Below are 25,777 nucleotides of genomic sequence, written 5' to 3'. Positions count from 1 at the left end.
TGGTGGCCTTCCAGTACGTTGCAAAATGCGTAATCTCCAGAGGATCTCCGTGGTACGGCTTGATAACCTGGAATTCAAAGTGAAGCTGCCCAATCGAGCGTAACCGAGGATCGAACAGAGGCAAGGAACAGGAGCCCGCGCTCGATTGTTCGGCCCTAAACACTGTGGGGAGAGCGACTGTCTTTGCGATTACCTTCGAGCCAAATGTAGGGAAAATCTCGAAATCAACGGCAAATGTCGCTAGGTTATCCACATGGAATGAAATCATCCGCGAGTCCTCCTGAATCGGAAGCATCACAGTGCGTGGAATCAAGTCGGAAAGCTTAGACGAGATGGTAAGTCGAGCAGCAGGATACCGGCCAGACTGGTCAAAGCAAATCGATCCATTGCTTCTAGGGTCAAAGAGAATCTGGATGAATACCTTCTTATCCAAGAAGTTGTGTCCGTAACGGCGTAGGGGGATGATCGGAGGTGGAAGAGACAGATCGGGAATGCCGTCCACCGTCTCCATGTCATCAGTAGCCGATGTCGTCTTCTCTTGCCATTCCACGAGAGAGCCAGGTTCCCCTAGCCTCAGGCCATTCAGAATATCCAAAGGCCGTTGCGATGGACGGGATTCGGTACAATGAGACCAGAGCAAGAGCATGCATTCAAGATGGCCTTCCCAGGCAGCATAGTACATGGCAGCGAGATTTTTCTCATCCACAGCACTGGCGTCCACACCAAGTTCCAGAAGCGTGCGCAAACAATCGACGCAGCCCTCGCTAGCCGCATGGAAAAGAGGAGTCCACTGGTACAACTTGTCTTTTTGGTTGAGGTCAGCTCCATGTTGCTTAAGCAACAAGATAATCTCAGGCGATTGTGAAGCGCGCGCAACCATGTGCTGGGGGTAAAGGCCTTCTGCGTCCGGAAGTAATTTTGCTCCTCGCTCCAAGAGCATCCTCACGATTTGAAGGGACCCATGCTGGCATGCCAAGTTCAACGGGATGTGATCGGATTCAGAAGCGGGGTCAATACGAGCGTTGTTGCAAAGAAGCTGCTCAGCACAGGCAAGCTGGTTTTTGACAATGCTGTGAATCAAGGGAGTGAAGTTGTCGTGATCCATGATGTCAACGGTATCTGGATTTGCGGCCAAAAGCTGCTGCACCATCTCCACGCGACCGTGGATACAAGCATAGTGCAGAGGAATCCTTCCGTAGACATCAGCCCGGGAGATATCAACATTGGCTGCCAGGCCCGCCTGGAAGACGAATTCTCGGCCCGAGATCGCCGCCTCGTGCATGCAGTTACGCTCGTTGATGTCGTCTTCTGCGAACAAATCAACTAACCCGCTTTCAAGGAGAAGCGCAAGCACCTCATCAGAATACTCGTTGATTGCGGCCAGGAAGGTGCGCGTCGCGCGCTCACGAGCATCGGGGGAAGACTGCAACTTGGCTGTCCACTCGCGCAGGGTTTGCAGGTTTCCGGTAGTCGCAGACTGCAGCATATGAAGATCAAGGTCATCCTCGCCCGCACCGAACGGCTGGACACCGGCGGACCGGTCAGCTGGGCGGGTGGTGTCGTAGTGAATATTTTCTCCCTCCGCCCAAGCTTCTAGTTCTAGTCGTGCAGTCGTTGCCCGATCGGAGAGGTCACGTAGAACCTCTCGATTAAAACACGGTTGTACTTCGACGGCGCGTTGGAGGTATAATTCCTTCATGCGGGACTATACAAAATGATATCAGCATGGGGCATCGAAAACAACGGCAGACACGATTCTTTCGGACCTTAGATGTTTTATCCCACTAAAAAAAAAAAAAAAAAAAAAAACCCCCTTGTCAGCATAAAAACTCAAAGCGAACGGGGGAAACCAACGGGCGAACGAACCTTTTTAAGAATCTTCGACATGGCAGTCTCATTGATCTCGACAAATTGCTATTTAGAAAGACATATCAGACTCCTGCCTGCCCCATTTTACAGAGAGAACGGAATTCACCTGTAATTTGTTGAGATCGCCATCGAACTGTTGGAAGCCCTCGAGCAGGGCAACGAAATTCGCGGGAGCTTTGGAGTTGGTCACCGTCCGCGACTGGACGACTCTCTTCTTATCAACCAGTGTTTTCAACCGTTGTGAGAACTGCAGCACAGCGTCAGATGCCTATAACCTTGGATGTCGGACGATGGACAAACCTCAGCTTCCTTCTGTAGATAAAAGGTGTTGACCTTTTCTATTTCACGTTCCTAACCAAATAATCAATCATACTAACTCATTGCCCGGCGAACCAGAGCAAACATACCAGTCGAAAGAAGAACACCTCTTTGTTCGCGCGGAGCGCGGCCTGTGCTTCGGGGACATCTTGAATGCCCGCAGAACTCTGGGCGGGGATTTTCGGAGTCGCACTCAGTTGCTTGATAAGCTATATCGGGTTGATGTTAGTTCCGACGCTCACAGAGCCCAAGATATGTCACTAGCAACCTTCTTTAAAGCTTTGTAGTTTACGAAACTGGCGGCATATTCCGGGAGATCGAGCTGTCTGCGCTGAATCTGCTTGCCGAACTTCCTGTAAGCTCAATGGTTAGCCGTAGCCCAGTGATGCACGAAGGACGTCAGATGCATTGATTGGGATGTAATCGGAACACAGCTTCCTCGTTATCCAGGGACAAGGGCACGTACATCTTGAGAAGCTCTCTTTAACAGCCAAGGACTCTGCCAGTCCGTTGGGGCAAGCGTGCCTAGTAAGGCGAAGCCGAGGAAGCAATAGGACAACGGGATGGGACAACCAAACCCAAGATGTCAATCGCGCGATCCGTGAGAGAATTGAATGCGAGAAGAGAAGAAAGAAGAGAAGAAGAAGGAAAGGGGGAGGGGAAGAAGAAGAAGAAGAAGAAGAAGAAGAAGAAGAAGAAAAAGGTGACAGAAGGAATACGCAGGTAATGACACCTACCCCTCTCCGCGGCACAGCAACTTCGTCTTTGGATTGAGGGGAGGCAACAGAAGGCAGAGAGGGAGAGAATAGTACCGAAGTGGGGTCAATGACAGATCGGTAGTAAGAGCAAGTTAGTCACAATGGAACAAGCAGTAGGCTCCAGAAAGTGCCGCCGAAGAAGGACTCAAGGAGGCCGTGTGTGGAGTGGACGGCGGGAGTAGTAAGATGGGACACAATATGGACTCCAGGGGTGGGTAAGTCTAGGCTAGGCTGGGCAGGACAACGGCAGACCGACTTACGGAAGTTTCTTGCGAATACAGGATGCCGTAATTAAGCAGAGGGTCAAGCTGAACAGTTGAACCACAGGGAAAGGGGACACTGATTGATGGTGATGGTGATGGTGATGGTGATGGTGATGGTGGTGCTGCTGAAGCTGCAGGGCATCCGGGCAGTAGTAGTTGAACGGCGGGCCAGCGCGGGGCGACTTTTTTTTCGTCCACAGAAAGAGAAACAGAATCAAAGTCCAAAGTAAGTAATCCGCCGGAATTGTCGAGGAAAGTCCACCAGCACAGGCCAGGAACAAATAGGAATGAAAGGAAAATGACATCAATCAAGGTTGGGGTCGAATCATGTGTCTCGTCTGGCAAAAAAAAAAAAAGAGAGAGAGAGAGAGAGAGAGAAGGGAAGTTAGGTACCTACCTAACCTGGTAGAAGAGGTGGAGGGAGAGAAAGCTGTTTCCGGGCGAATCAGACATACCAAATGGCCCACGTTCTTCGTTCTCCCCCGTGGTCACACTAAAGCAGCAGCCGGTCGAGTCAGTCCAACCACAGCCAGTTGGATCACAACGTGCTTTGTTTGTAGGAACAGTAAGCTATCGTCAAGCACAGCAAAGTTGAACCGGGATGGAAAGAAAATATCCTCTCGATTCAAGGTTATGATGATGTAACGGATCAGGGTGCTGACCGATAGCTAACCCTTGATAAGCTCTTCTTTGAAGGATCTATCTGATAGCGATAGCAGTGACCACCCTGCTGCTACTCGATCTACATCGCCAGCTTCGTCCTGCATCGGTCTTTTCTCCTTACTGACCACGAGGATCTAGATTCTATATGAATTTTTTTACAGGTCAGAAGCCATATGTATTCAATTACCCTAGCTCACGTATATAACCACAGGTAGCGGCGCCCTAATAGACAGCCGAGTCCACTCACAATATATCCAGGTCAGAATCAACAGAGAGAAATATAATGGATGGAGGAATATGACAGTAAGAGAGGGTTGACATTGACAGGGAACAGAAAAGAAAATCCATGCATTCCTTTGCATAGCGCTAGAATTGAAAAAAAAGAAAAAAAAAAAAAAAGTCATAAATGTACACACAAAGTGACACAAAGCAAAGGATATATCGGTATGCCAAATAACAAACAGCCCAAGGAGATCTCACAAATATGGGTCAGTCAGGAATGGCGGGAAATAGCCACTCTTAACAAAAGGGAGAAGGCCAAAAAAAATAAAAATAAAAATAAAAAAATAATGCTGCCAAACATTGGCAATAGAACAGTATGACCACATGAAATAAAGCATAAAACGAGAGAAATATGCAACTGGTATCACATCCGAGTAAAAGGAAAGAGAGGAAAATATGCCAGTCAAGAACAAGGATATGCAGAACACAGTCCCAGTCCATCCAGGAACCAAATAGTTTTCAAGACCATGATGATAACATGGATGGATACCTGGCATAGGAGGGTTCAAAAAAGGACCATGGGCTTTGTTGCGCCCTTTTTTTTTTTTTTTTTTTTTTTTTTTGCCCCTCAACAGCGTCCGTCTTGCCCCATTTTGACTGGCAGGAAACACCGGTCCGCGCCAGTCGATTGCCCTTTCGGCCCTTCAGGTTAAATCGAAGCCCGCCTTTTACTGGCATCTTAAAAGTTCTGCGCAATGCCAGCATTACCTTGTCTGGGGAAGACTGAAGGGTTCTCAATTCGGGTATTGCGACGTGCTTGAACATCCCGGATCACAGGCTGACCACCACCATACGGGCCTTCACTATACGGGCCTTCACCATACGCTCCGTACTGCTGTTGCATATCGCTATAGTACGGGTTCTCATCATAGTAGGTCCCAGTAGGATGAGTGGCTGACATATGGCTCTCGTCCGAGGCGTCGGATCGGTTAGCCGCAGAATACGCAGAGGATGCATTAGACGGACCGCGGTGGATGTCTGCGTTTCGGCTGTGCGCGGCAGCAGCAGCAGCAGCACCTCCACCAACAGCCCCAGCAGCGACGGGAGCGGCGCCCAAAATTCCATACGGCTCCGTTTCGGCCGGGCCTTGGTGTCCTTCGGAATATTGGATGGTGCCGTCGCTTGGGGTAGCGGCATGGTGGTAACCGGGTTGACTTCCAGCTTCAGACATTGCAAGTCCAGCTCCAGCGCCGCTCGATAAGTTGGTTGACGCTTTGCGAGCCGCAGAAGTGGTTCCCCATCCTCGGTATCCGGAGGTATCATCCTTAGGCGCGAGGGCAGCACCACCCATTACGGAAGGCAATGTTGGGTCATTGTTAGGGTTGAAGCCATATTCTTCAACCTCCTTCCGGCGCTCCTCCTCCGCTGCCTTCTTGGCTTTGTATTTCCTCCAGAACCACAAGGCAGCGAGGATAATAATAGCCACTGAAACAACAGGGACAACCACTGCCACTGCAATCGTACTACCGGCCGAAAGTCCGGAGCCACCTGCACCTGTGGTGGAGGATGTCGAGGATGATCCTATTGATGAAGTCGTACTATCAGCTCCATTCCCAGTTGCGGTTGTAGTAATCGGAGAGCCAGTGCTGGTAATAGTCACGGTAGCCGTCGAAGGAGCGTTGGTGTCGGTATCCGAAGAGGTGGAAGACTCGGTAGTCGTACTTGAGGTTGATGGGGCAGTGGTGGTTGAAGAGGAGGAGGAGGAGGAAGAAGAGGAGGAAGAGGAAGAGGTGGTGGTGGTGGTTGTAGTTGTTGTAGAAGTAGTCGTCGGGGTGTCCGAAGTAGTTGTGGTAGTGCTTGTAGTGGTGGTGGTTGTGGGTTCCGACGATGTCGTCGTTGATGTAGAAGTAGAAGTAGAAGTGGATGTGGACGAGGTAGAAGTCGGCTGGGATGTGGTTGTAGTGGCTGTAGACGTTGTCTCGCTGGTCGCCGGAGTACTAGGTCCAGCCCGCGGCAAGATATTCTCTAAAAAAGAAAAGCCAGTCAGTACACATCGTCCAAAAGCCATTCCACAATTATGAAGACCAAAATCCACACACCAGATGACTCCATTGTGAATCGAACTCGAGAGGAACAGGATCTCTTTGCCCCGACCAGTAGTAGTCTTCTCCCGATTCGAGTGAATTAAATCACCGATTCGAATCAAGTCAACCACCAAAGACCTCCACAGATTCAACAATCTCCCAGATTATTTACCAGATGAAACGGCCAGAGGAGGTCGGTTCGCGTCGTCTTCAAGTCAAAATGGGCGAAGCGATGTGTAAGCCGAGTGACCGGAGAATTATCGAATAGAAATCAATTTCCGCGACGGATTGGGGTTCCCATTCAAAGTTCGACAAAGGCGAAGCGTAAAAAGATATCAATGCAATCGAAATGAGATAGAAAGGGGGGGGGGGGGAATAAAAAAAAAATATTCCGCGCGCCAAAGTCCAAGGAAACGAATCTTTTCGGTGGTGGACTGAGTGGTGGTCTGTCTTATCTGCCTGGCGAAACAGTCAGGGGAAATTTGGGCGAACCCAACAGGAACGAGGCCCACCTACCAAGATTCATTGGGCCTCAGGCAAATAATGGGGGGCCAGATTTCATAATAAAATGTAAAAAGAATCAAAAGAAAGGTGGGATAATAAGAATTGAGGGGAATGGGTGCAAGAAACAAAAGGGAAGGAAAGAAAAGGAGAGGAGGGGGAAGAGAACAAGAGAGAGAGTAAGAGAGAGAGAGAGAGAGAGAGAGAGACAGAGAGAGAAAGAAAGAAAGAAAGAGAGAGAGTGAGCGAGTTGAGGCAGTGAGAAGAGGAAAAGTGGAGAGACAGGAACACCGGAATAGTAATTGGGGGATCCAGGAGGTATGATTAATTTATTACACGCATAACTAATTTGTTCCTGGGATGTCAAATTTCAAGAAAGGAGAGTCTTCCCCATATATTTATCAAGAGAGAGAGGCGGCCATTGATATTGACCTTGAAAAACCCCCCCAAGGTTTACTGCGATCGGAACCTTCCATCGACTTTGGGAATCCAAATTTATTCTTAGCAACAATCAGATTACAAGGAGACCGACCTCTAGATCTCCTCCCAATAAAGAAGAAACATCATTTCCATCATAAATTTAATCCTGTTCGCTGCTTGCAGAAGAATCCCATCTCTCTGTTCCTTTCCCACGACCGGACCCGGACTAATAATGAAGCATTGTTACCAGGACCGAGATGAGGTAACATTAGTTGCATGATTGTGCATTAACCAAATACTTATATAATGATGATTATATCTGAACTCCTAGTTAACTCCCTCGTCCACTCGGTATAGTAGGTAACTGGTTCCCAAGGAAAAACTCCGATACAACTTCAATACACCGGTTCCACGGAGCTTTGGTTTGGTTCCATCCGAATCCTGCCTGTGGCCATGGTTTACCTTCATCCATCCATTCGTCTGGCTACCTCGGGACGGAGAGGTTTGTCTGGGCCAACCGACTATTCCTGCCTCGATTGAGGAATTCTTATACCGCGAAGCAGAAAAATATATCTATTCCATCGGTAGTTGCCACCGAGATATCGCGAATCCCTGGGAGTCGCTAAGACATGTCGCATGTACCCGCTACAGAACCTAGGACAATCAAATCACAATGCCCTTGTTTACTTCCCACGCGAACGAATCCTTTTCAATTAAACAGTATTCTTGCCACCAAGAGGAATGGTGGGAAACAACTCCAATTGTCTTAATCCTCCGGGAAGGATCCCTAGGTAGAACAAAAAAGATGATGGACAGCCACAAGCTGGAAATTCGACAAACTGCTCTAGTAAATCTTTTCAAGAAACGGGTCCCAAAGGGTCAATGACCGCTCAGCCAGACAAACAAAGCCCGGCCAAGTACCCAAAAGTGTGGGGAGAAAAAAAAAGGGAGTAAAAAAAAAAGGGAGAAAAACGAAGAAATAAATCCAACTCCAACAGAAGAAACGAAGACAAGACGAGAGAAGAAGAAACGATAAGCCTCTTGAATGCTATGTACGCAATTGACGTCAAATATGTTGCTAATTGACCCAAATTCCTTGGGAAAAAAAAAAAAAAAAAAAAAAAGGAGCAACAGGAAATCCAAATTGAACGGGACAGATCGTAACATGGTATGTAAGACACCAGAATACAGTGGGAAATCGTTACAGCGGGGGGGGTTTCGCGAGAACCAAACAAAATGTTGCAATATTTACTGCCGCATATCCCACGAGGGTTTAAGGTTAGACATCAAGTCATCCTTAGTACCCACGGTCCCCGCGGGCAGGCGGCTGACACGATACGCACCAGTGCGAATATTATACAAGTGAGCTGCGGAAATGCCGGTTCGGTTACTGCGAATACTGCCAGCATCACTTGCAGTATCGGCCATCTTGAAACGAGGTGGAGGAGCAAAATCCAAATTGTCAAAAGTGCCCGACTTTCGCAATGCGTGTCTGGTAACTAGGTTAGTATGAACCCCCCCCCCCAACATCTAAAGAAGTAAACAGATAAAACTTACGCGCTCGGAATAACGGACAGCTCATCAAAAGCGGAGGCGAGAGGGGTGTGAGCTCGGAGTCCTGGGCTAAACGGCCGTACTCCACCGAGCGGAGTTTCTGGGCGGCCTTCCCTTTGATCCTTGAAGGTTTTGCCGGGGGCGTAATCAATAGCCATCATAAGGGAATCGTCCTTCAACATGTGAGGAGTAGGGAGGATGCTAAGAGGAGAGGGCACGGGCAATGGTTGGCGTGGCGCCCGAGGACCTGGGATGCGCCCCGAGGCGGAAGAGAAGGCGCGTGGACCAGGTGGCTGGAATCGCCCACTATATCCACCGACTGAGCCTGTGGCCACATGGCGAGCGGCTCCTTGGAATCGAGGAGGTGCGCGTGGAGGGGGGGTCATAGCACGCCGATTGACAGGCTCAGCATATGGTGCGGGTACAGCGTCGAAGTACCCCCCGGTGACTGGGTCAAAAGCATGCTCCTCGTCCGCGTAGTAGTCGACAGGGTAATCTTCATAGTACGTCTCTCTAGCCCCTGCCTTACTCTCATCGAAGTATTCCTTGTAGAACGACCTAATACGGTTGGCACGCTGCTCAGGGTTGTCAGCTGGGTCCTCTGGGGGCAATGGGCGAAGCCCCATCGTCATAGTCAAGCGACGAGTATCACGCCGAGGATCAAGTCTCAGATTCTGGGCTTGGGGCGGTTCTTCGGGAAGCTTCGGCATGGGCTGCTCCTGAGGTTTCTCATGGTTAGGAATAGCGCTCTCTGCATGTTGGACGCTGACAGCGGGAACGGCAGTTTTAGACGTCGTGTTATCCCCATAGTCGCTGGCAGCATCGCTTGACGGGAAAGAGATTCTGGGGGGAGGCATAACGGCATCATGCATGGGGGCGGGGGTCGATTCAACATGCGTTGACATGGGATCACGCAATGGAAATCCAGGGCGGTGTTCTGGAGGAGGGCTTGAAGCGGCCAGGCCTCTCAGAGCATTATTTGCTTCACTGGGACTCTTGATTGGTGATGGCGGCTCATGAGTTACAGTCACACCCGGGACAAAAACCGGGCTAGGGCTTCTTGGAAGATTCAATTCAAAGCCAGTGTCATGAACTTGGGCAAGGTTTGTTGGGCTATGTCCACCGTGCTCACTTGGAGGCTTATACAGCGGTGGGGACGAGCGTGACATCCTTTGAGCACTTCCCAGGAGTCCCTGGTTCATATCGTCGCCCAATCCACCTCTTCTGGTCGATCCTGCAATACTAATGGCGTCATCAGGAAATCCTCGTTGGTGTGATCGAATGGATTGGTTGTCGGCGCCCAGATAATGATTTACGTGTCGATATTTGTCGTCATCAGCCATGATCGTCCTTGAGAGAGAGTTCAGTGAATCTCTCGACCCATGCATACTAGGGGGAAGCATATAAGGGCTGTGTCCTATGTCAAGAGAGACTCCTTTCATATGATTGTTGGGGTAACCCGATCCAGCTTCCTGCATCGATTTACCCGCGCCCGTGGGCATATCCATGCCAAAATCGAGAGATTTGTGCTTATCGTCTGCATCTTCATTTCGAAGCTTTTTCAAGTTCCGTCGATGCAAGAAGAGCAGAACTACGACGGCAAAGACAATTGGGATAACAGCCCCGAGGACTACTGGTAGCGTTGTGGTACTCGAACCACTGGCTGGCTTCTCGCACCGATTGGAAGTGTCCCCAGCGGCACAAGATTGTGTGACGGCAGTCGAGTCATCGGTTGGACTGGGGTCCCGTTTGACGAATGTGGGATTCTCCGGTACTAGTAAGTGAAATGGGGGTCGCCTGATCTCAGGGTCGGGAGGTGGGGAGCGTTGATCCAAGTGTATGCCATGGTGATGTCGATGTTGATGATTGTGGTGCATGGTCGTTTATTCTTTTTTTTTTTTTGTTTTTTTTTTTCTTTACTTGGTGGTGGGGTTAGACGGTTAAGACGAGAGATGGCAGCGGGCCGAACAAGCTCTCGCCCCCTGAATCATCAAGTAAAGCAGTTCAAACGGCAAATAACTAAATGTGAAGTTCAGATACGGCGTCGTTGAGCATATGACACCGTTCTCGAATGAAACAAACAGCCAAGATGCCGAGAGAAAACGGTCGACGGAATCAACGTCGTTGGTTAGATGCTTAGGTCAAGGAGTGAACGGAACCCAAAGAGTTCCTGCAATGAGTGGCAGCCAGTGGCCAAGTTTAATAGAAAAATAAGGAATGACTGCGTATCGAAAGGGTTCGATACAGGAAAAGTTAAGGAAAGAGCGACGGGGGGAGAGGGGAGAAGGAAAGTGAATCGTGAGGGAAAAGGAGAAAGGGGAAGCAAGTCGGAGATAGAGTGAAGGCAAGACAAGACGGGTCGTACTAGTCGAGGATACTAGCTCGGAGCGGTCTAGATGGATCAGGGACGGAGACGGTGAGACAGGATTAATGTTACCCCGGCACCGATCCCTTGGTCACGTGGTCTTGAATAGGGGCATCCCAAATTCGGTAAGGATTAACAAAAAGGACAAGTTAGAGGATATAACAAGGAGTCGATTCTTTTTTATCCTTACCGCGACTGGGGTGCCCAAATTACTATTTCAATTGGGTTATGGGAATGATCCCTTGCTTGCAATCCGTAATAAATCAATTCTACCTGATTGGTACCTCTCTAGCATACAAAGCGGAATAGCGAGAGAGGAAGGAAGGAAAGGCAGGAGAGGAAGATGTACTGTGCTGTACCTATCCGGCCATATCTGTGAACACTTGCAATCTACTCATATGAATTCTGCAAGGTTACCGTTCTTAAAATAAACCATGACCACCACGATGTTACCCAAACTTCAGAATTATATTAAGATACCAACCCCCACCACGAAATACTCATACGAGTAATGTCGAATCTCTAACATTTTGAGACATTAAATTAAGGATTTGGAGATATTACAATAAGAAGGTGCATCTGATGAAGAGATGCAGCACTGCGTGTCTTAATGAATCATCTTTTAGGAATCAGAACTATCGACAGCCTCTACTACAAGATCTGTAGGTAGAACTTATGAGACTATTCCCTGCTATATGATATGCCTTTATTCCACTAAACGTGTTGTAAGACTGGCCCCTCTAGACGTATCACAATAGGCTCAGGAACCATTGTGGCAACGGTCTTGAACCCAGCTGCATTCAAGAACAGAAAATCATAGAGCTCCTGGCCATCAAAGTATGCCTCAATGGCACGCGGATGCCGGTGATTCAGAGAAAATAGTAGAACCTGACATTTTAGAATTATAGGGTTATCGGCGCAACCATATAATCATTGTATGACTGTCGGAGAAATATCCGTGTTTATAGGTTGGGTATACTTAGGTACCTACTCATAGGTCAATGTAACATTATACCTTCTTAATGTGTTTGTACTGCTCTGAAGACAGCAGAGAGCTACATGTTACCTAGGTAGAAAGGCCGACGACGCTAATTCGGTGGAAATCTTTTGCATTTCTTAACATGTCGATTGTCGAATGCGCAAAGCTTAAAAAAAAAAAATTCGATATCGGGGAGTTCTCCGAGAATCGAAATATAATCTCTTCAATTCTCCAATCAATACTTTTGCTATCATTGTTGCGCTTTTAGTTATTCCTCTACGGAGTAACTACTACTACCAGTGTTATCTTCGATCTTCGATCATGGATCCCGAGAAAGGTGACGCTGTCGCGATTCGCCCGAAAACCAGCCACAGCGTTGGCAATGGTAGCAAAGTATACCGAACGGACTCCTCTTCATCTTTTACCACATCCTCGAGCGATGATTCCTCGGAATCCTACAACGATGGCGATCGCATGTCGCGAACGCAAACGGCACAGACAGCGCAAACCCAGCGCGGATGCGGTTTAGAACGGCATCCTACAGCACTCAGTCGAATCGAAACACAGCGAAGTCAGCACAGCGCAACGGTGGGTGCGCTTAGGACAAGACCCCCGAGAAAACCACTTCCCGACTTTGGAGCTGGTAAACCATACCCTCCCCCGCTTCCCGATAAGGAAGAGTATGTAGTGGAGTTTGCTGGGCCCGACGACCCTCTACATCCCCAGAATTGGCCCATCAGGAAGAAGTACGTAAGAATCCTTTAGAATGGAGAATTGCACTGACTGGAACTCATTTAGGATTCTCATCTCCATTGTCCTTGCATTCACGACCTTCAACTCCACATTCACAAGTAGCATCTATTCCGCCGCCAACTCCGTCGTCTCGTCGAAATTCAACGTCTCAACAGAAGTCGGCACCTTAGGGTTGTCCTTGTATGTCCTCGGGTTTGCCTGTGGCCCTACCCTTTTTTCGCCTCTATCAGAACTGCTGGGACGACGACTCCCCATTCTTATCGGCGTTTTTGGCTTTACAGTCTTCCAATTCGCAGTAGCCACATCGGAAAACCTACAGACTGTCGTGATATGTCGCTTCTTTGGAGGTTTCTTCGGAGCTTGCCCCCTGGCTGTTGTGGCGGCAGTGTTTTCCGACCTGTACGACAACCGCCAGCGCGGTCTTGCAATCACAATCTTCACCATGATGGTCTTCACTGGCCCTCTCTTTGCCCCCTTCATTGGAGGCTTCATCGTGGAGAGCTACCTAGGTTGGCGCTGGACGGAATACCTCCCTGGGATTATGGGATCCGCAGCGTTTATCCTAGACGTACTGTTTGTAGAGGAAACATACCCGCCCGTGGTCCTCGTCAAGAAGGCAGAAGAACTACGCCGCAGAACCAAAAACTGGGGCATCCACGCAAAGCAAGAAGAAGTCGAAATTGACCTGAACGAACTGATCGGAAAGAACTTCAGCCGCCCCGTGCGCATCCTCTTCCGGGAACCCATCCTGCTCATGCTGAGCATCTACATGGCCTTCCTCTACGGCCTCCTCTACCTATTCATGACTGCATACCCGATCGTCTTCCAGCAAATCCACGGATTCAACAAGGGCGTGGGCGGACTACCCTATTTTGGTCTTATCATTGGCGAATTCCTCGGTGGACTGTTCATCATCTCCTTCCAGCCCTGGTACAATCGAAAGCTCGCCGCGAACAACGACATTCCCATCCCCGAGTGGCGTCTCCCGCCCGCAATTATCGGCGCTGTAGCCTTCTCCGGCGGTCTCTTTTGGTTTGGCTGGTCCGGATACAAAGCTGAGATTCCCTGGATCGTCCCTACCGTGTCCGGGCTCCTCACGGGCTTCGGTCTGCTATGCATCTTCCTCCAGTGCCTCAACTACATCATCGACACCTACCTTGTCTTGTACGTCCCCTGCCTCCATATTACAATCCTCAAGAATAAAAACAAGCACGGCAAACAAACTAACAGAAAAAAAAAATGATAGTGCCGCATCTGCCCTGGCCGCAAACAGCATCTTACGTTCGCTCGCCGGCGCTGGATTTCCCCTCTTCGCACCATACATGGTAAGGAGCAAAGACCCCAACTCTACTCTCCAGAGTATACTAACCGAGACCGCGTTGTCTACAGTTTAAAGCCCTCGGCGTAAATTGGACCGGAACTCTTCTCGGCTGCGTTGCCGCCCTTCTCATGCCTATGCCACTCCTCTTCTATATCTTCGGTCCTCGGATCCGCGCAAAGAGCAAATTCGCCAATGACTACATTACCGTTGCTCAGGCTCACAACGACGAATGACATCCTTTGATCATGTTATTCAACGACACGCATACATATATCTAGCAACCCACCAACCCATCAGTCATTTGTTTTTTTTTTTTTATTTACCTTTCTATCTATTGATGATGATAATAATAATATACGGACGGCACTTGACGACCGGAGGGAAGAAAGAATAGCAAGCTTGGAAGGTAATAGGAAGGAAAACGTTCCTGATTGATTTTCTTTTTTGAATTCATAGACAAGAGATACCCTTTTTTTTTTTTTTGTTTACTCTCTGCAATAGAGTAAGTATTATTATAAATCCTGGTACTTTCTATGCGCACATTGTATGGATAAAAAAAAGGAAGAATATTAGAATTGATTGATATATTTCCTTCCACTATTACCTACTTCAACAACAACAACAAGTAATAGTCAGTAACAGCAACAGTTCAGTTAAATTTCTCCAAATTCACTAAAACAGTGCTCCAGCATGTTCTACCTACAACAATTACAATAATCTTAAAGAAATCAACTATAAACATATACCTGGTAGAAGGCTATTCTAGAACTATAGCAGGTCGTGTTTCTGTAGGATTGGCCATATAACATGTATAATTTCACTATTACCTACTTGGTGGCTAGCTGGGCTGGATATATAGTCATATTAGGTATCTTAAGGCAAGATATCAAGACAGGTCCTATGTGAAGTAGTTGTAATTGTTTCCCGCGTCTCATTACCCTGCTTCACTCCCATACACCTGTAAGATGATAATTAAAATTAGACTTTTCTATGTAGAAGATAAGTGTAAAACCATACTACTGATGCAGACATGTAGCCGTTTATTAAATGCTCGTGTTATTTTCTCCTCTTGTTGCATTACCATGCGCCATTGAATCCGGATATCCATACACCTGTTTATGAAGGAGGAAGAAAAAAAAAAAAAAAAAGAAAAAGAACAAGAAAAGGACAACACCAACATCTCCAGATACTCACAAGAACCTCCAAAGTACACGACACAAGACCCATAGGAATGGATATACACCAACACTATCAATTGTACAAAAAGTGTGTGAGGGAAAAAAAAGGACCTATTTGAACAGGAATGGAAAAAAAAAAAAAAAGATTTCCTGCTGGAAAGAACTCCAACCATCACGAATCAGAGTGAAAATAAAGAAGAGACCGTGGAAATAGAAATGGAAATAAGGAGGAAGGAAAGGCGTCTGTATTAGATGTTGTCTGTCATGTCATCCCATATGCTCAAAGGATTCATTAAACTTTTGGAAGAGTACAATTAGACATCGAGAAAAGGGTATAAAGCGGACCTCGTCGAGAGAAAACGTGAAAAGGAAATTTAGACGTCTCGACCGATGCAGGAAGTCTCGAATTTGGAGGCAAGGTCATCACGAGAAGGTTGCTCGAATATTCGACTAAACGGAGGGTGTGGGTGTGGGTGATGCGTGTTCTCGTCGGAGCCATTTGTCACACTTTCTGCTTTGCGGATCACTTCTTTGAGCGCACGTGTGACAACACCAGCACGAACAACGAGATCACGGAGAGATTGCGTATCAAATGGGAGTTTCTTGGAGCGTGGAAGGTGGGAATCAATAAAAGTGGGGTCATGAGAAAGGCGTTGATGATAGATCATATCCAGAACAGAGTTTGCTTTGGATGAAAGCCCCTTAGGATCTGGACCAGGAGATGTTGTTGGACGAGTGCTTGAAGAGTGTTCTGAGAGTGAAGCCCTCCATGAATCTCCACTGACTCGTTTCCAAGGGTCATTCATGTTAGAAGACTCGCCTTCCGAGTCGTCGAAGCTGAATGTGAGCGAGGACGGGGATCGGGGAGGTGAGTGGTTGTGTTCATCATCATCAAGGGTGGCCAGATCGACGATACCTTCAGCCTCTTTCCAGAGTTCGCTTGATGGGCCACGAACAATGTTTAAAAAGCTTGCTTGATGCCGAAGCCTCTTCAGCTCTTCAACAAGCAAGGTCAACTCTTGAACCTGTCCAAATTGGCCGTGAAGACTGGCCTGGCGCTCCATGATAGCCTCAGGGACTACCATGCTGCGGCGGCTGGTGTTTTTGTTCGAGTTGATGGTTTCACTTATCCCACTTTCGTCCATATCTTCGAATTCGAAGTCACTGTCCCAGTCCTCGCTAACACCCTTGCTACCTAAGCCCCAAGTTCCAAATTTGCCTGAAGTCGGTCGGGCCTCGTTGGAATTTATGGGTTCCCTGGCAACAGGGACACTCTGGCTACGATAGTGCATAGTGCTTGGCGGTTTTCGTCCGGTTGTGCGGCTCCCACGCAACATCCCCGCACCATGCTTCCCATGAACAGTCGATGGCCGACCATCCGGCCCGGAGCCCTCCCGATCATTTCTAGATTGCTCAGACCAGTCAAAGATATTCATCTTTGGGGATGAATCACGGGCTTCGCTCATAATACTGTTTGAATCGTGCTCGACCGATTCCCTCAAGTCGAGGGGGACTTCGGGCCGCTCTGGTGCAATGAGCACATCGCGTCCTGTATACCCGCCACTGTGGCCTTTTAAAGACACTGTTTGGAGTCTCGGGAGTGAAACTCGACTGCTCTTCTCGCCAGGTAATGAAGCAACCAGGCTCTGGCAGTCTTCATCATCACTTAGATCAGAGGGGAATGACACGTGGCTGTCCCCTTCATCGGCATCAGCCAGATTGCGAGTTACGACAGCCAAACCTGGGATGGAAGATGCTCCTGCGTTAGCTTCGCCAGGGTTAAGTGACTGATGGGCGAATGAGCTAGGTGGAAAGATATCCCTTAGTCCCGTGTGTTGCTTATCGGTAATATCTGGGGGGAAGTTATGGTCAAAGATATTTTCAATTCGAGGAGAATGTAGACAATGGCTACTGCTGGTTATATGCGTGCGGATTGAGTCGAATGCGGTGTCAGTTAAGAAGTCCGTTTCGTCCTCATCGCCAGACGTAAAAATTCGAGTATCATCGGATCCTATCACAGTTGACGCCGGATCCGAAGCTGCGAGTGAATGGCGCTTAGGACGGCGACGAAGCGAACCTTGCAATGAAGACAGAGCTGAACTGTCTCGGAACTGGCCTAGTTCGGTCGAGTACTCTCTATAATAGGATGGGACGATCTTTCGCCTTGATCCCATGACGGCTGATGTTAATTCGCCTGGAAGCCCTGGCTGGAAGGTGGCTGGCGGTCGACGGAAAACATTTGGATCCGTAATGTTACGCCTTCCAGATGCTCGAGGTGAGACCCAAATAGCTCCTTCCACATTGGTCAATCCGGGTAGCGGAGTTGAAGCTGCTCGTCTTTTAGGGCCAACAAAGGAGCCATTCCGAAAAACCCTGATATCCAATGGAGCTTCGCTGTTGATTGGAGATTTTGGACATGGTTCATCAGCGTGTGAGTCGTAACTCGTCTCCGGTGAGGCCGTCTCCAATTGTTGTGGAGGGGCCGTGTCAGCGGGTTTGAATGGATCTCGAAATTCAACGGGTGGGATTGTAGCAGGTTCATTTGGCGTGGCTTCCGCAACGGGTTCCTTTCTCGTGATCGAAGTAGCAAGAAGGAGCGCTGGAGCAATATCAAAGTGCGGAAGGATTCGCCGCAGTGTTTGTTCCTTCGGTCTTGTTGTCGTCGAAAATCGACGAGCTGGTCGCTCCGGCAGTGCATCAAGGACAGGGGCTATGTATGGTCGCCAAGTACCGTCGAGGGAGGTTCCAGGCGTGGAAGGTTCTGCTGGGGAATGAGTTGCCAGACTCGGCTCAAAACTTAGACTGTGGGTTGCCTTGTGTCTGAGAGCGCCAGATCGCTGGTAACTCGTCGCGGGTCTGCGCAATACGGTGGGTGATAGAGGAGTGGAGGGATCGTGGGCAAATAAAGAGTTCGCGTTCGAATGTTGTGATTTCGGTCGCTTCACAAGTTTATTCGGTACTTTGCGTTGACTGGACGGCCGAGAAGAGGCTGGACTAGCAGGTTCAGGAAATGAAGGCGTGACGGGTGTTTGAACTGAGCAACGTTTATCGGGCTGGAAGGAAAGACGCCGTATCCAGGAGGAAGATGGTCGTCGGCCATGGGAAGATGCCGGGGGGTTTTCATCGATTCGTAAAGGTAGTGCGGTTAGAGTCTGGCCTCGACGGCGCAGTCGCACATTCGGAAATGACGTTTTCCGGCGAGAATATGCAACCTCCGTCGGATCCGCACAGAGTGTACCATTGTCCCGACTGTCGGAGAAGCCGGTGATAGCTGGGGACTCTGCCTCCGCTGTCAGGAATGACGTTGGTAATCTTGGAACGGGGTGTTTGGGTGAAGGCGCTACATGGGTGTCCGGTGAAGGTGCGCGACGGTCACGAAACGGAATGGTCGATCCTGGGGATTGCGCTAGGCGCGAGGGGGCACGATCGACGCGACCGAGAGCAAAGCCAGTGGCAGCAATGCCGACGGTGCTAATCGCACACAGCTGATTTCAAATTAGCTGGCCCCAAGTACAAGAGTGGGAGTAGTTATTTGGGGGGGGGGGGGAGGGGGTGTTCGCCAGCTGAGCCAGCAAGCGCAACAGCGGCTGTTATGTTGGGGGCGGGGAACAAAGCACGAGCCTAACAATCATCGAGAGAAGAACGAGGGAAGCTCACCGTTGATACATGTTCCATTCTCAGAGAAAGCCGAGAACAGTGTCCAGTATCTCGAGGGTTAGATTAGGAACATTGATAAATACATGTACGTAGCAATTCACATCCCATCTGCATTATCATGCACGAGGAGGCTTAGGTGGCTGGGAACATCAGGGAAGAAAAAGGAATATATCCGAAAAAGCGACAGGCGGTATTATTTGCTGACGAAAAACAACCCAACCAGTGGTGATTAAGAGAAAGAAGCCACTGGATGCGTAATAATAGTGTATCAGTCTGAGGTTCGAGGAGGGTAGAATTGACGTGTTTGGGAGTGAGGGGAAACGGTCCAACGTGGTGGCAGGTGGAAGATTTAGAGACTAGAGCGAGGCGAAAGGAATGGAGGAAGGATGAAAAAGAATGTCAGGTATGAGGAAAAGAATGGGGGGGGGGGAGAGAGGGAGAAGATGAAGATGAAGAGAGTTGAGAGGAGATGCGGGTTGGAAAGAGAAATCCCTCCTAATTTGGGGAGTGTTATTATTTATTGGAGAGAGAGAGAGAGAGAGAGAAGTAAGAGTGTGAGAGTAGAGATACAGAAAGAAAAAGGAAAGGAAGTCAGTGCTCAGGGCGCTCGCTGACAAGAAGAAGAGGAAGAGAAACACAACAATAACTTCGATCAATAATAACACAGCTGGTTGGCTTCTTGTGTTTTTTTTTTTTTTCTTTCCCCCCAAGTTTCTGCTATAAAAGATGAACCTCCTTTAGCATCGAATCTAGTTGCTTTTAGTCCCCTAGGATTGCTAGGATTAGGAATGGAGCATGCTAGGAGTTCCCACCTCAAGGACCCCATATTATTCTTGTCCTTTCTACTTATAACTACTATCTACAACCTTCGTTTGAACCTTGGTAAACCTCAGAAACTAACTATAAGCAACCCTTACCCTATCAAGGCCCAGTTCAACTCAGCAGCATTTCTTGTGACAGATGACGAGCCCAATTGACTGGGAATCCTTGACTGATTCATAGGTCTTTATTTTCCGAGGAACAGCAGCTTGTTGACTTTCTGCAGAGACCAAATACGAAAGGGGGACGGACGGCTAAGAATTAATGTACTCTCCAGAGTAGATTTACATAGGAGTACATAGTACGTCAACATCACCATGTAAATTATGGAGTAAATAAACAATTAAACCATAACAATCAGAATCGTTAATAACAACAATAACAACACTAAGATCGGGGTCTGGGTCAGACTAACTAACATCCACTAAATTAACTAATTTGCCTGGGGATGATTTGTGATTCCTCGTTTCTTACACAGAGGCAGCTGCAGGTAGGAGGGGTATATGGAACATTAGCGCCCACGATCCCACTGCTGGAGATGGGAATCATGAAACTAGGGATTCCTTGTTCAAGGTGAAAAAAAAAAGGTTCAGCTGCTCCTTCGTGATGTCCCTTACTGTCTTATTGGTCCAGGTCTTCTTTGTTTTTGCTTTGGAACCTTGAAGACAAGAATAGATTCGATTCTATCTCAGTGAAGGTTCTTTTTTTTTTTTTTTTTTTTTTCGATTTCCCGAATGATGGTGCCAGGTGAACTTGTCCTACAGAGTAGATAACCTCAACAGAAGCCAATATTCGTCACTTTCGTCATTATCATTCTTATTCCCGCTACAAACGTGCTTAACCAGACCGAGAGCGGAGTATTCCGAAGCAAGTTTAATGACTGGACATTCCTTATCTCCACTTCCCTCGATCTCGCTTCCCACTTGGCTGGCTGAAAGTTTGAAACCAGGAAAAGTCCAGCCTAGCCGAGGGTCAGCGAGATCGAGCATGGGACGATCATATCTTGGATCAGGTTCTGTGGTTGTGGTATCGTGTGTCCACAGGTTCCCTTAGCTAGGTAAGGTACGGTAGAGGTTCCAAACTTCGCCATGCTTCCGGCTTCCCTCTCGAATCTAGTGAGGAAGAAGGGGGAAATAGTTAGTGAAGCCTCTTTATTAACGGTTTTTATTAACATCCCCACTGACCGCCCCCTTTCGAGGACGAGGCTACTCACTTCTTTCGTTACTTACTTGCAGAAGGTTTTGTGCCGTGCTATGCTATCCCCACCAGCGTAAGCCTCGATCACCAAGAGAGAGGTACTTACTTACTGCTAAGAATCACAAAAACACGGACATTGAAACCAGGGGGGAAAAAGAAAAGAAAGAACTAGCTGATTGTCACGAGCTTGACCAGTGTCATCACCTTCTTTCTCATGTATCAAATGTGAGAACAACGGTGTTGGTTGCTCTGTGCTGCAAGCTTCGGCAGTACAGAGGGTAGATCGGATTGATGGATCTATTTTTCTCTTGTGTGGGAACGTGGCCTGCGAGATAATATCTCCGATTCCTGTCCCCAGGGAGGCATTATTCTCTAGGTATCATCTTGGATCCTCAGTCATAATAATAACTACCGTAATAATAATAGTACTACTGCGACTACCAGCTCCCCATAATATCATCATTATAGTTCCATCGCTTTCGATGCCAATTGACCCCAAGACTTAGCTTGGCAATTCTGAATTACTTGTAATTTGTGTGGGCTGTTCTTCAGGCAGGGTTCATATGGCCAGTGTTTAGGGGGTATTCGCCTATCAAAGAGAATCAATCCATCCTCATCTCCTCGACCTTTGCAAGTCACAGCCTCGCAGGGCAAGCAAGCCCTTTGAATGACTATTATTGGCTGAGTCCAGGCTGCTCTTGTTGAGTTCCATTTTACTTCTGTCAGATCCCTTTCGTGTTTCACCTGAATTCCTTTCTCGCATCTCCCTTGCTGGAGTACTGTGCCGTATTATTTCGGCGTTTCTGCAAACCTTTTTCTTAGGAGAAGCTTCACGTCAACCTCCTCCCTTGCTTCTAGGTCCATCCTCTTAAAAAAAAAAAAAAAAAAAAGAAATCCTCGACGGGGTGTGTAGATTACGAATTAATCTCCCACCCCTGAAACATAATGATGCTGGAGCCCCTTGTCGCCATACGATCGATCATCGTCGTTACACCGTAAGCTGGGATAGAGCTCTCCAGGGCCAGATCCTAGCTCCCCCCTCTCTGTCTATCGCCCTTGACAACGAGCACCTTAGGATGCTCCTTCGCCGCTAGGCTTCTTGTTTAGCGAAGCTAGTCCAGGGTCGCACGGTCTGAGGAACAGCTGTCCTAGCGCTGATCAATAATAGCCTGATCCTTACAATAGCACCCACTCCAAGTCTTGCGTGCAGGCTTTTCTTTTTCCAGGCACAACAGATAGCCTTGATGGAACAATGGCTTTGGGCAATTGTAAGCGGCTGGATGTGATGTGATAGGATGTGATGATTGGCGCTTCGGTCCCGAACAGCTATTGTGACGAGTAAAGAACTAGCAACGACTAAGTTCGCATGCGCTGTTAATCTACAGAGTGCGAATCCTTTCTTGACCTTTGCTGAACAAGGAACGATAATGAAACTTGGGGCCCGTCTTGAATTTGAAATACTTTTCCTTCCATCCTAAATGTCCTGGTAGTAAATTATAACACCGATAGGCGGACAGAAACGGCAGAATAACCGGCTGATAAGCGAGTATTCAAGATCGAAAGAATAAGAATAGAAATTCAGAAAAAAAAAAAAAAAAAGAGAAACAGGAATTGTGTCAAATTACTTGAGATCGAAATGTCGGAATTACAATGTAGCTAAAAACAGACTGTTTGATATATATCAGATCAAGACAATAACGGATGGTTACTGGGAAATCCATATCGAATTTCTTTCCACAGAGATGTAGAGCAGCCGTACCGCCCCAAAGACGACTGTCGACTCCACAAACCTACCACTCCAAAGCTTTGCTTTGCGCCCAAGACAATCTAGGAGAGGAGCTTGAGCTACTTTGTCAGGTTGTAATTAGGACAAGGTCCTAAAGCTTTCATTTTTGTCCCTATTTTTTTTCGGGGGATAAACAGGATATTACTATTCGCACTGGTAGTTTGCGAAATTTCCTCCACGTCAAATTCAAGTGCCGGGACAACTGGGAAAAATGGAGGCGGAACTCCAAGCTAAGATCCCCGGTCTCGACCGTGTGGTTTCTGAATATTCAGTGGTAAGGATCTAAAAAATCACCATGGAACACTGTTACCTGATACATAGCTGATGAAAATACAGGGCTATTTGACTCATGCCTCCAAGGCTTATGTTGAAGATGCAAATGCCCCATCGCCGCTGGCAGAAGCCGCTGACATGGTGACGGAATTGCTCGTCTCTGCCTCTGGGGACTTCTCAGCCAAGAACGAAGAGGCTATCCGAAAACTTGTCGAGAAGTTCATCTCAACGCTGAGTGCTTCTGATGTTGTTGATATGGAGCGCCGACAAATGCCCGGCGCTGCAAAGAAGCTCGACCAGGCCATCCATGTTGGTTCTCAGCGCAACATGTCCTCAACCCTGGGCTTGGCGGGTGGAAACGTTGATCTGGAATCTGCCAACACCAGGAAGGTTGAGTCCCGCGTGGACCGCAAGAAGCTGGAGAAGGCGGAGCGGAAGATTCGCGCCAAGCAGGAGAAGAAACAAATGAAGACTGTGAATTATGAGGCTTCCCGTCTCCTCAACGAGTCTGATGCCACTATGTCCTACGAAGAGTTCTACATGGCTGTCAATCCTCTGCAATTGGGCTCGGACTCTCAGTCGAAGAGTAAGGATATCAAAATTGATAGCATTGATATCTCCGTTAGCGGCCACCGTATCTTGACCGATGCTGCTCTTACTCTTGCCTATGGTCGTCGCTACGGTCTCGTGGGTCAGAACGGTATTGGTAAGAGTACGCTGCTTCGTGCTTTGAGTCGCAGAGAAGTCGCAATTCCTAGTCATATTTCGATTCTCCACGTTGAGCAGGAGGTGAGTTCCTAGCGCAATTCCCTGACGTATTTAGCTCGGGTGTTTTATGCTGACTGACCTTGGGTAGATTATGGGTGATGATACTCCCGCCCTTCAGGCTGTGTTGGACGCCGATGTGTGGCGCAAGCGTCTTCTTGCAGAGCAAGAGGTTGGTTGTTCTCATCTGATATTGATTCAAATCGCAGTGTGCTAATATATCTATGCAGAAAATTTCCAAGCAGTTAGCAGCTATTGAAGCAGAGAGATCCTCAATGGCAGACACCTCCAAGGACGCCGCTAGGCTAGATCACGAGCGGGAGGGTCTCGATATTACCTTGAACGATATTCACGCGAAGCTAGCAGAGATGGAATCCGACAAAGCCGAGTCTCGAGCAGCCAGTATCCTGGCTGGTCTGGGTTTCTCTGCGGAGAGGCAACAATATGCCACGAAGACGTTCTCTGGTGGTTGGCGTATGCGTTTGGCCTTGGCCCGAGCTCTTTTCTGCGAGCCTGATTTACTTCTTCTCGACGGTAAGATTTCTGTTGCTTCATATACAAACGTGGTCCTAACGTGATGTAGAACCTTCCAACATGTTGGACGTGCCGTCTATCACTTTCTTGGCAAACTATTTACAAGGATACCCCAGCACAGTTCTCGTGGTCTCTCACGACAGAGCGTTCTTGAACGAGGTTGCAACTGATATTGTTCATCAGCACTCTGAGCGCCTAGACTACTACAAGGGAGCCAACTTCGGTGAGTCTTTTTTTTTTGGGGGGGGGGGGAGCATTATCTTCTGAGGTGACGAGAACTAATTTCATCGTTTAGAGTCCTTCTATGCAACCAAGGAGGAGCGGAAGAAACAAGCTAAGCGTGAATACGAGAAACAAATGGCAGAAAGGGCACACCTTCAAGGTTCGTACTTTCAATACAGGCCTGATATACGCATCTCTATTACACATAAGCTAACTGACGATTAGCGTTCATTGATAAATTCCGTTACAATGCTGCCAAGTCATCCGAAGCGCAATCAAGAATCAAGAAGCTGGAGAGGATGCCTGTATTGGAAGCCCCAGAGAGCGACTATGTCGTGCACTTCAAATTCCCAGACGTCGAGAAACTTTCTCCCCCAATCGTGCAAATGACGGACATTTGCTTCGGCTATACTCCAGAAAGGCCTCTTCTGAAGAATGTTGACCTTGATGTTCAGCTTGACTCCCGTATCGGTATCGTCGGACCTAACGGTGCTGGTAAGACAACTGTACTGAAGTTGTTGACTGGCCAACTCGAGCCTACCTCCGGTCTTCTCTCGCAGCATGCTAGACTACGCATTGGATACTTTGCCCAGCACCACGTCGATGCTCTGGATCTGACCACCAGCGCTGTGAGCTTCATGGCGAAGACTTACCCTGGAAAGACAGATGAAGAATACCGTCGACACCTAGGAGCGTATGTTTAAACCTTCCTTATACACGAACATCAACTTTTAAAAGCTAACGAACGTTCAACAGATTCGGTATCACCGGCATGACTGGTCTCCAACGCATGGAGCTACTTTCCGGAGGTCAAAAGTCTCGTGTCGCTTTTGCCTGTCTGTCATTGACAAACCCTCACATTCTTGTTCTCGACGAACCTTCTAACCACCTGGATATCGAGGGTATGGATGCGCTCTCGGACGCGTTGCAGAGGTTCGAAGGCGGTGTTGTGATGGTCTCCCACGACGTGACGATGCTGCAGAATGTCTGCACTAGTCTGTGGGTTTGCGACAAGGGAACGGTCCAGAAATTCGATGGTACTGTTAACGCCTACAAGAAGAAGATTACCGCACAGGCGAACGAGGCTGGTGTCGCAGCTGCTCATTAAAGCGAATTACCTAGAATGTTACAAGTCTAGTTTAGATGAAGCTTACAATCAATCAATCAATAACCTCATCTACTTCTACCCTTTTTCTAGGTTGCTGCCCAGTAGAATTCCTATTTTAACCATAAGTGAAGATGGAGAAAAGTCATATAATCAATCTATGCAAGAGAG

General features: G+C 48.1%; 8 protein-coding genes across 8 annotated transcripts; 3 read left to right on the top strand and 5 right to left on the bottom strand.

Moving 5' to 3' along the window:
* Positions 1–2,196: 2,196 nt before the first annotated feature.
* On the bottom strand, positions 2,197–3,558 carry P175DRAFT_0372321 (uncharacterized protein). The gene is made up of 4 exons (XM_040892951.1): positions 3,206–3,558; positions 2,654–2,759; positions 2,277–2,540; positions 2,197–2,220 (listed from the first exon to the last, which is right to left on the bottom strand). Exons 1-3 carry the CDS (start codon positions 3,511–3,513, stop codon positions 2,448–2,450), a joined length of 507 nt encoding a protein of 168 aa, XP_040749064.1. The 5' UTR covers positions 3,514–3,558; the 3' UTR covers positions 2,197–2,220; positions 2,277–2,447.
* Positions 3,559–4,689: 1,131 nt separating this feature from the next.
* Positions 4,690–6,574, bottom strand: P175DRAFT_0504413 (uncharacterized protein). The gene is made up of 2 exons (XM_040897865.1): positions 6,193–6,574; positions 4,690–6,118 (listed from the first exon to the last, which is right to left on the bottom strand). Exons 1-2 carry the CDS (start codon positions 6,203–6,205, stop codon positions 4,833–4,835), a joined length of 1,299 nt encoding a protein of 432 aa, XP_040749063.1. The 5' UTR covers positions 6,206–6,574; the 3' UTR covers positions 4,690–4,832.
* Positions 6,575–8,199: 1,625 nt separating this feature from the next.
* Positions 8,200–10,570, bottom strand: P175DRAFT_0504412 (uncharacterized protein). The gene is made up of 2 exons (XM_040897864.1): positions 8,676–10,570; positions 8,200–8,601 (listed from the first exon to the last, which is right to left on the bottom strand). Exons 1-2 carry the CDS (start codon positions 10,527–10,529, stop codon positions 8,347–8,349), a joined length of 2,109 nt encoding a protein of 702 aa, XP_040749062.1. The 5' UTR covers positions 10,530–10,570; the 3' UTR covers positions 8,200–8,346.
* Positions 10,571–12,055: 1,485 nt separating this feature from the next.
* Positions 12,056–14,487, top strand: P175DRAFT_0465642 (MFS transporter). Its single transcript, XM_040894882.1, has 4 exons — positions 12,056–12,742; positions 12,795–13,913; positions 13,996–14,074; positions 14,139–14,487. The coding sequence occupies exons 1-4, from the start codon at positions 12,318–12,320 to the stop codon at positions 14,301–14,303; spliced, it is 1,788 nt and encodes a 595-aa protein (XP_040749061.1). The 5' UTR covers positions 12,056–12,317; the 3' UTR covers positions 14,304–14,487.
* A 478-nt stretch (positions 14,488–14,965) lies between these two features.
* On the bottom strand, positions 14,966–15,521 carry P175DRAFT_0372111 (uncharacterized protein). Its single transcript, XM_040892950.1, has one exon. The coding sequence runs from the start codon at positions 15,419–15,421 to the stop codon at positions 15,059–15,061; it is 363 nt and encodes a 120-aa protein (XP_040749060.1). The 5' UTR covers positions 15,422–15,521; the 3' UTR covers positions 14,966–15,058.
* Positions 15,522–15,622: 101 nt separating this feature from the next.
* Positions 15,623–18,923, bottom strand: P175DRAFT_0535411 (uncharacterized protein; the record flags this gene model as incomplete). The annotated part of the gene is made up of 2 exons (XM_040900219.1): positions 15,623–18,733; positions 18,906–18,923. 2 exons carry the CDS (start codon positions 18,921–18,923, stop codon positions 15,623–15,625), a joined length of 3,129 nt encoding a protein of 1,042 aa, XP_040749059.1.
* A 765-nt stretch (positions 18,924–19,688) lies between these two features.
* Positions 19,689–20,028, top strand: P175DRAFT_0504410 (uncharacterized protein). Its single transcript, XM_040897863.1, has one exon. It carries the CDS (start codon positions 19,694–19,696, stop codon positions 19,880–19,882), a length of 189 nt encoding a protein of 62 aa, XP_040749058.1. The 5' UTR covers positions 19,689–19,693; the 3' UTR covers positions 19,883–20,028.
* Positions 20,029–22,702: 2,674 nt separating this feature from the next.
* On the top strand, positions 22,703–25,678 carry P175DRAFT_0465635 (putative AAA family ATPase GCN20). Its single transcript, XM_040894881.1, has 8 exons — positions 22,703–22,981; positions 23,044–23,769; positions 23,837–23,917; positions 23,976–24,279; positions 24,329–24,502; positions 24,575–24,661; positions 24,727–25,195; positions 25,258–25,678. Exons 1-8 carry the CDS (start codon positions 22,919–22,921, stop codon positions 25,607–25,609), a joined length of 2,256 nt encoding a protein of 751 aa, XP_040749057.1. The 5' UTR covers positions 22,703–22,918; the 3' UTR covers positions 25,610–25,678.
* The last annotated feature ends 99 nt before the right edge of the window (positions 25,679–25,777 follow it).

Source organism: Aspergillus ochraceoroseus (genome assembly GCF_002846915.1).
Source record: "Aspergillus ochraceoroseus IBT 24754 chromosome Unknown P175scaffold_9, whole genome shotgun sequence".
Lineage (NCBI taxonomy): Eukaryota > Fungi > Ascomycota > Eurotiomycetes > Eurotiales > Aspergillaceae > Aspergillus > Aspergillus ochraceoroseus.
Note: the sequence above shows the minus strand (reverse complement) of the source record. Positions and strands in the feature narration are given on the sequence as shown.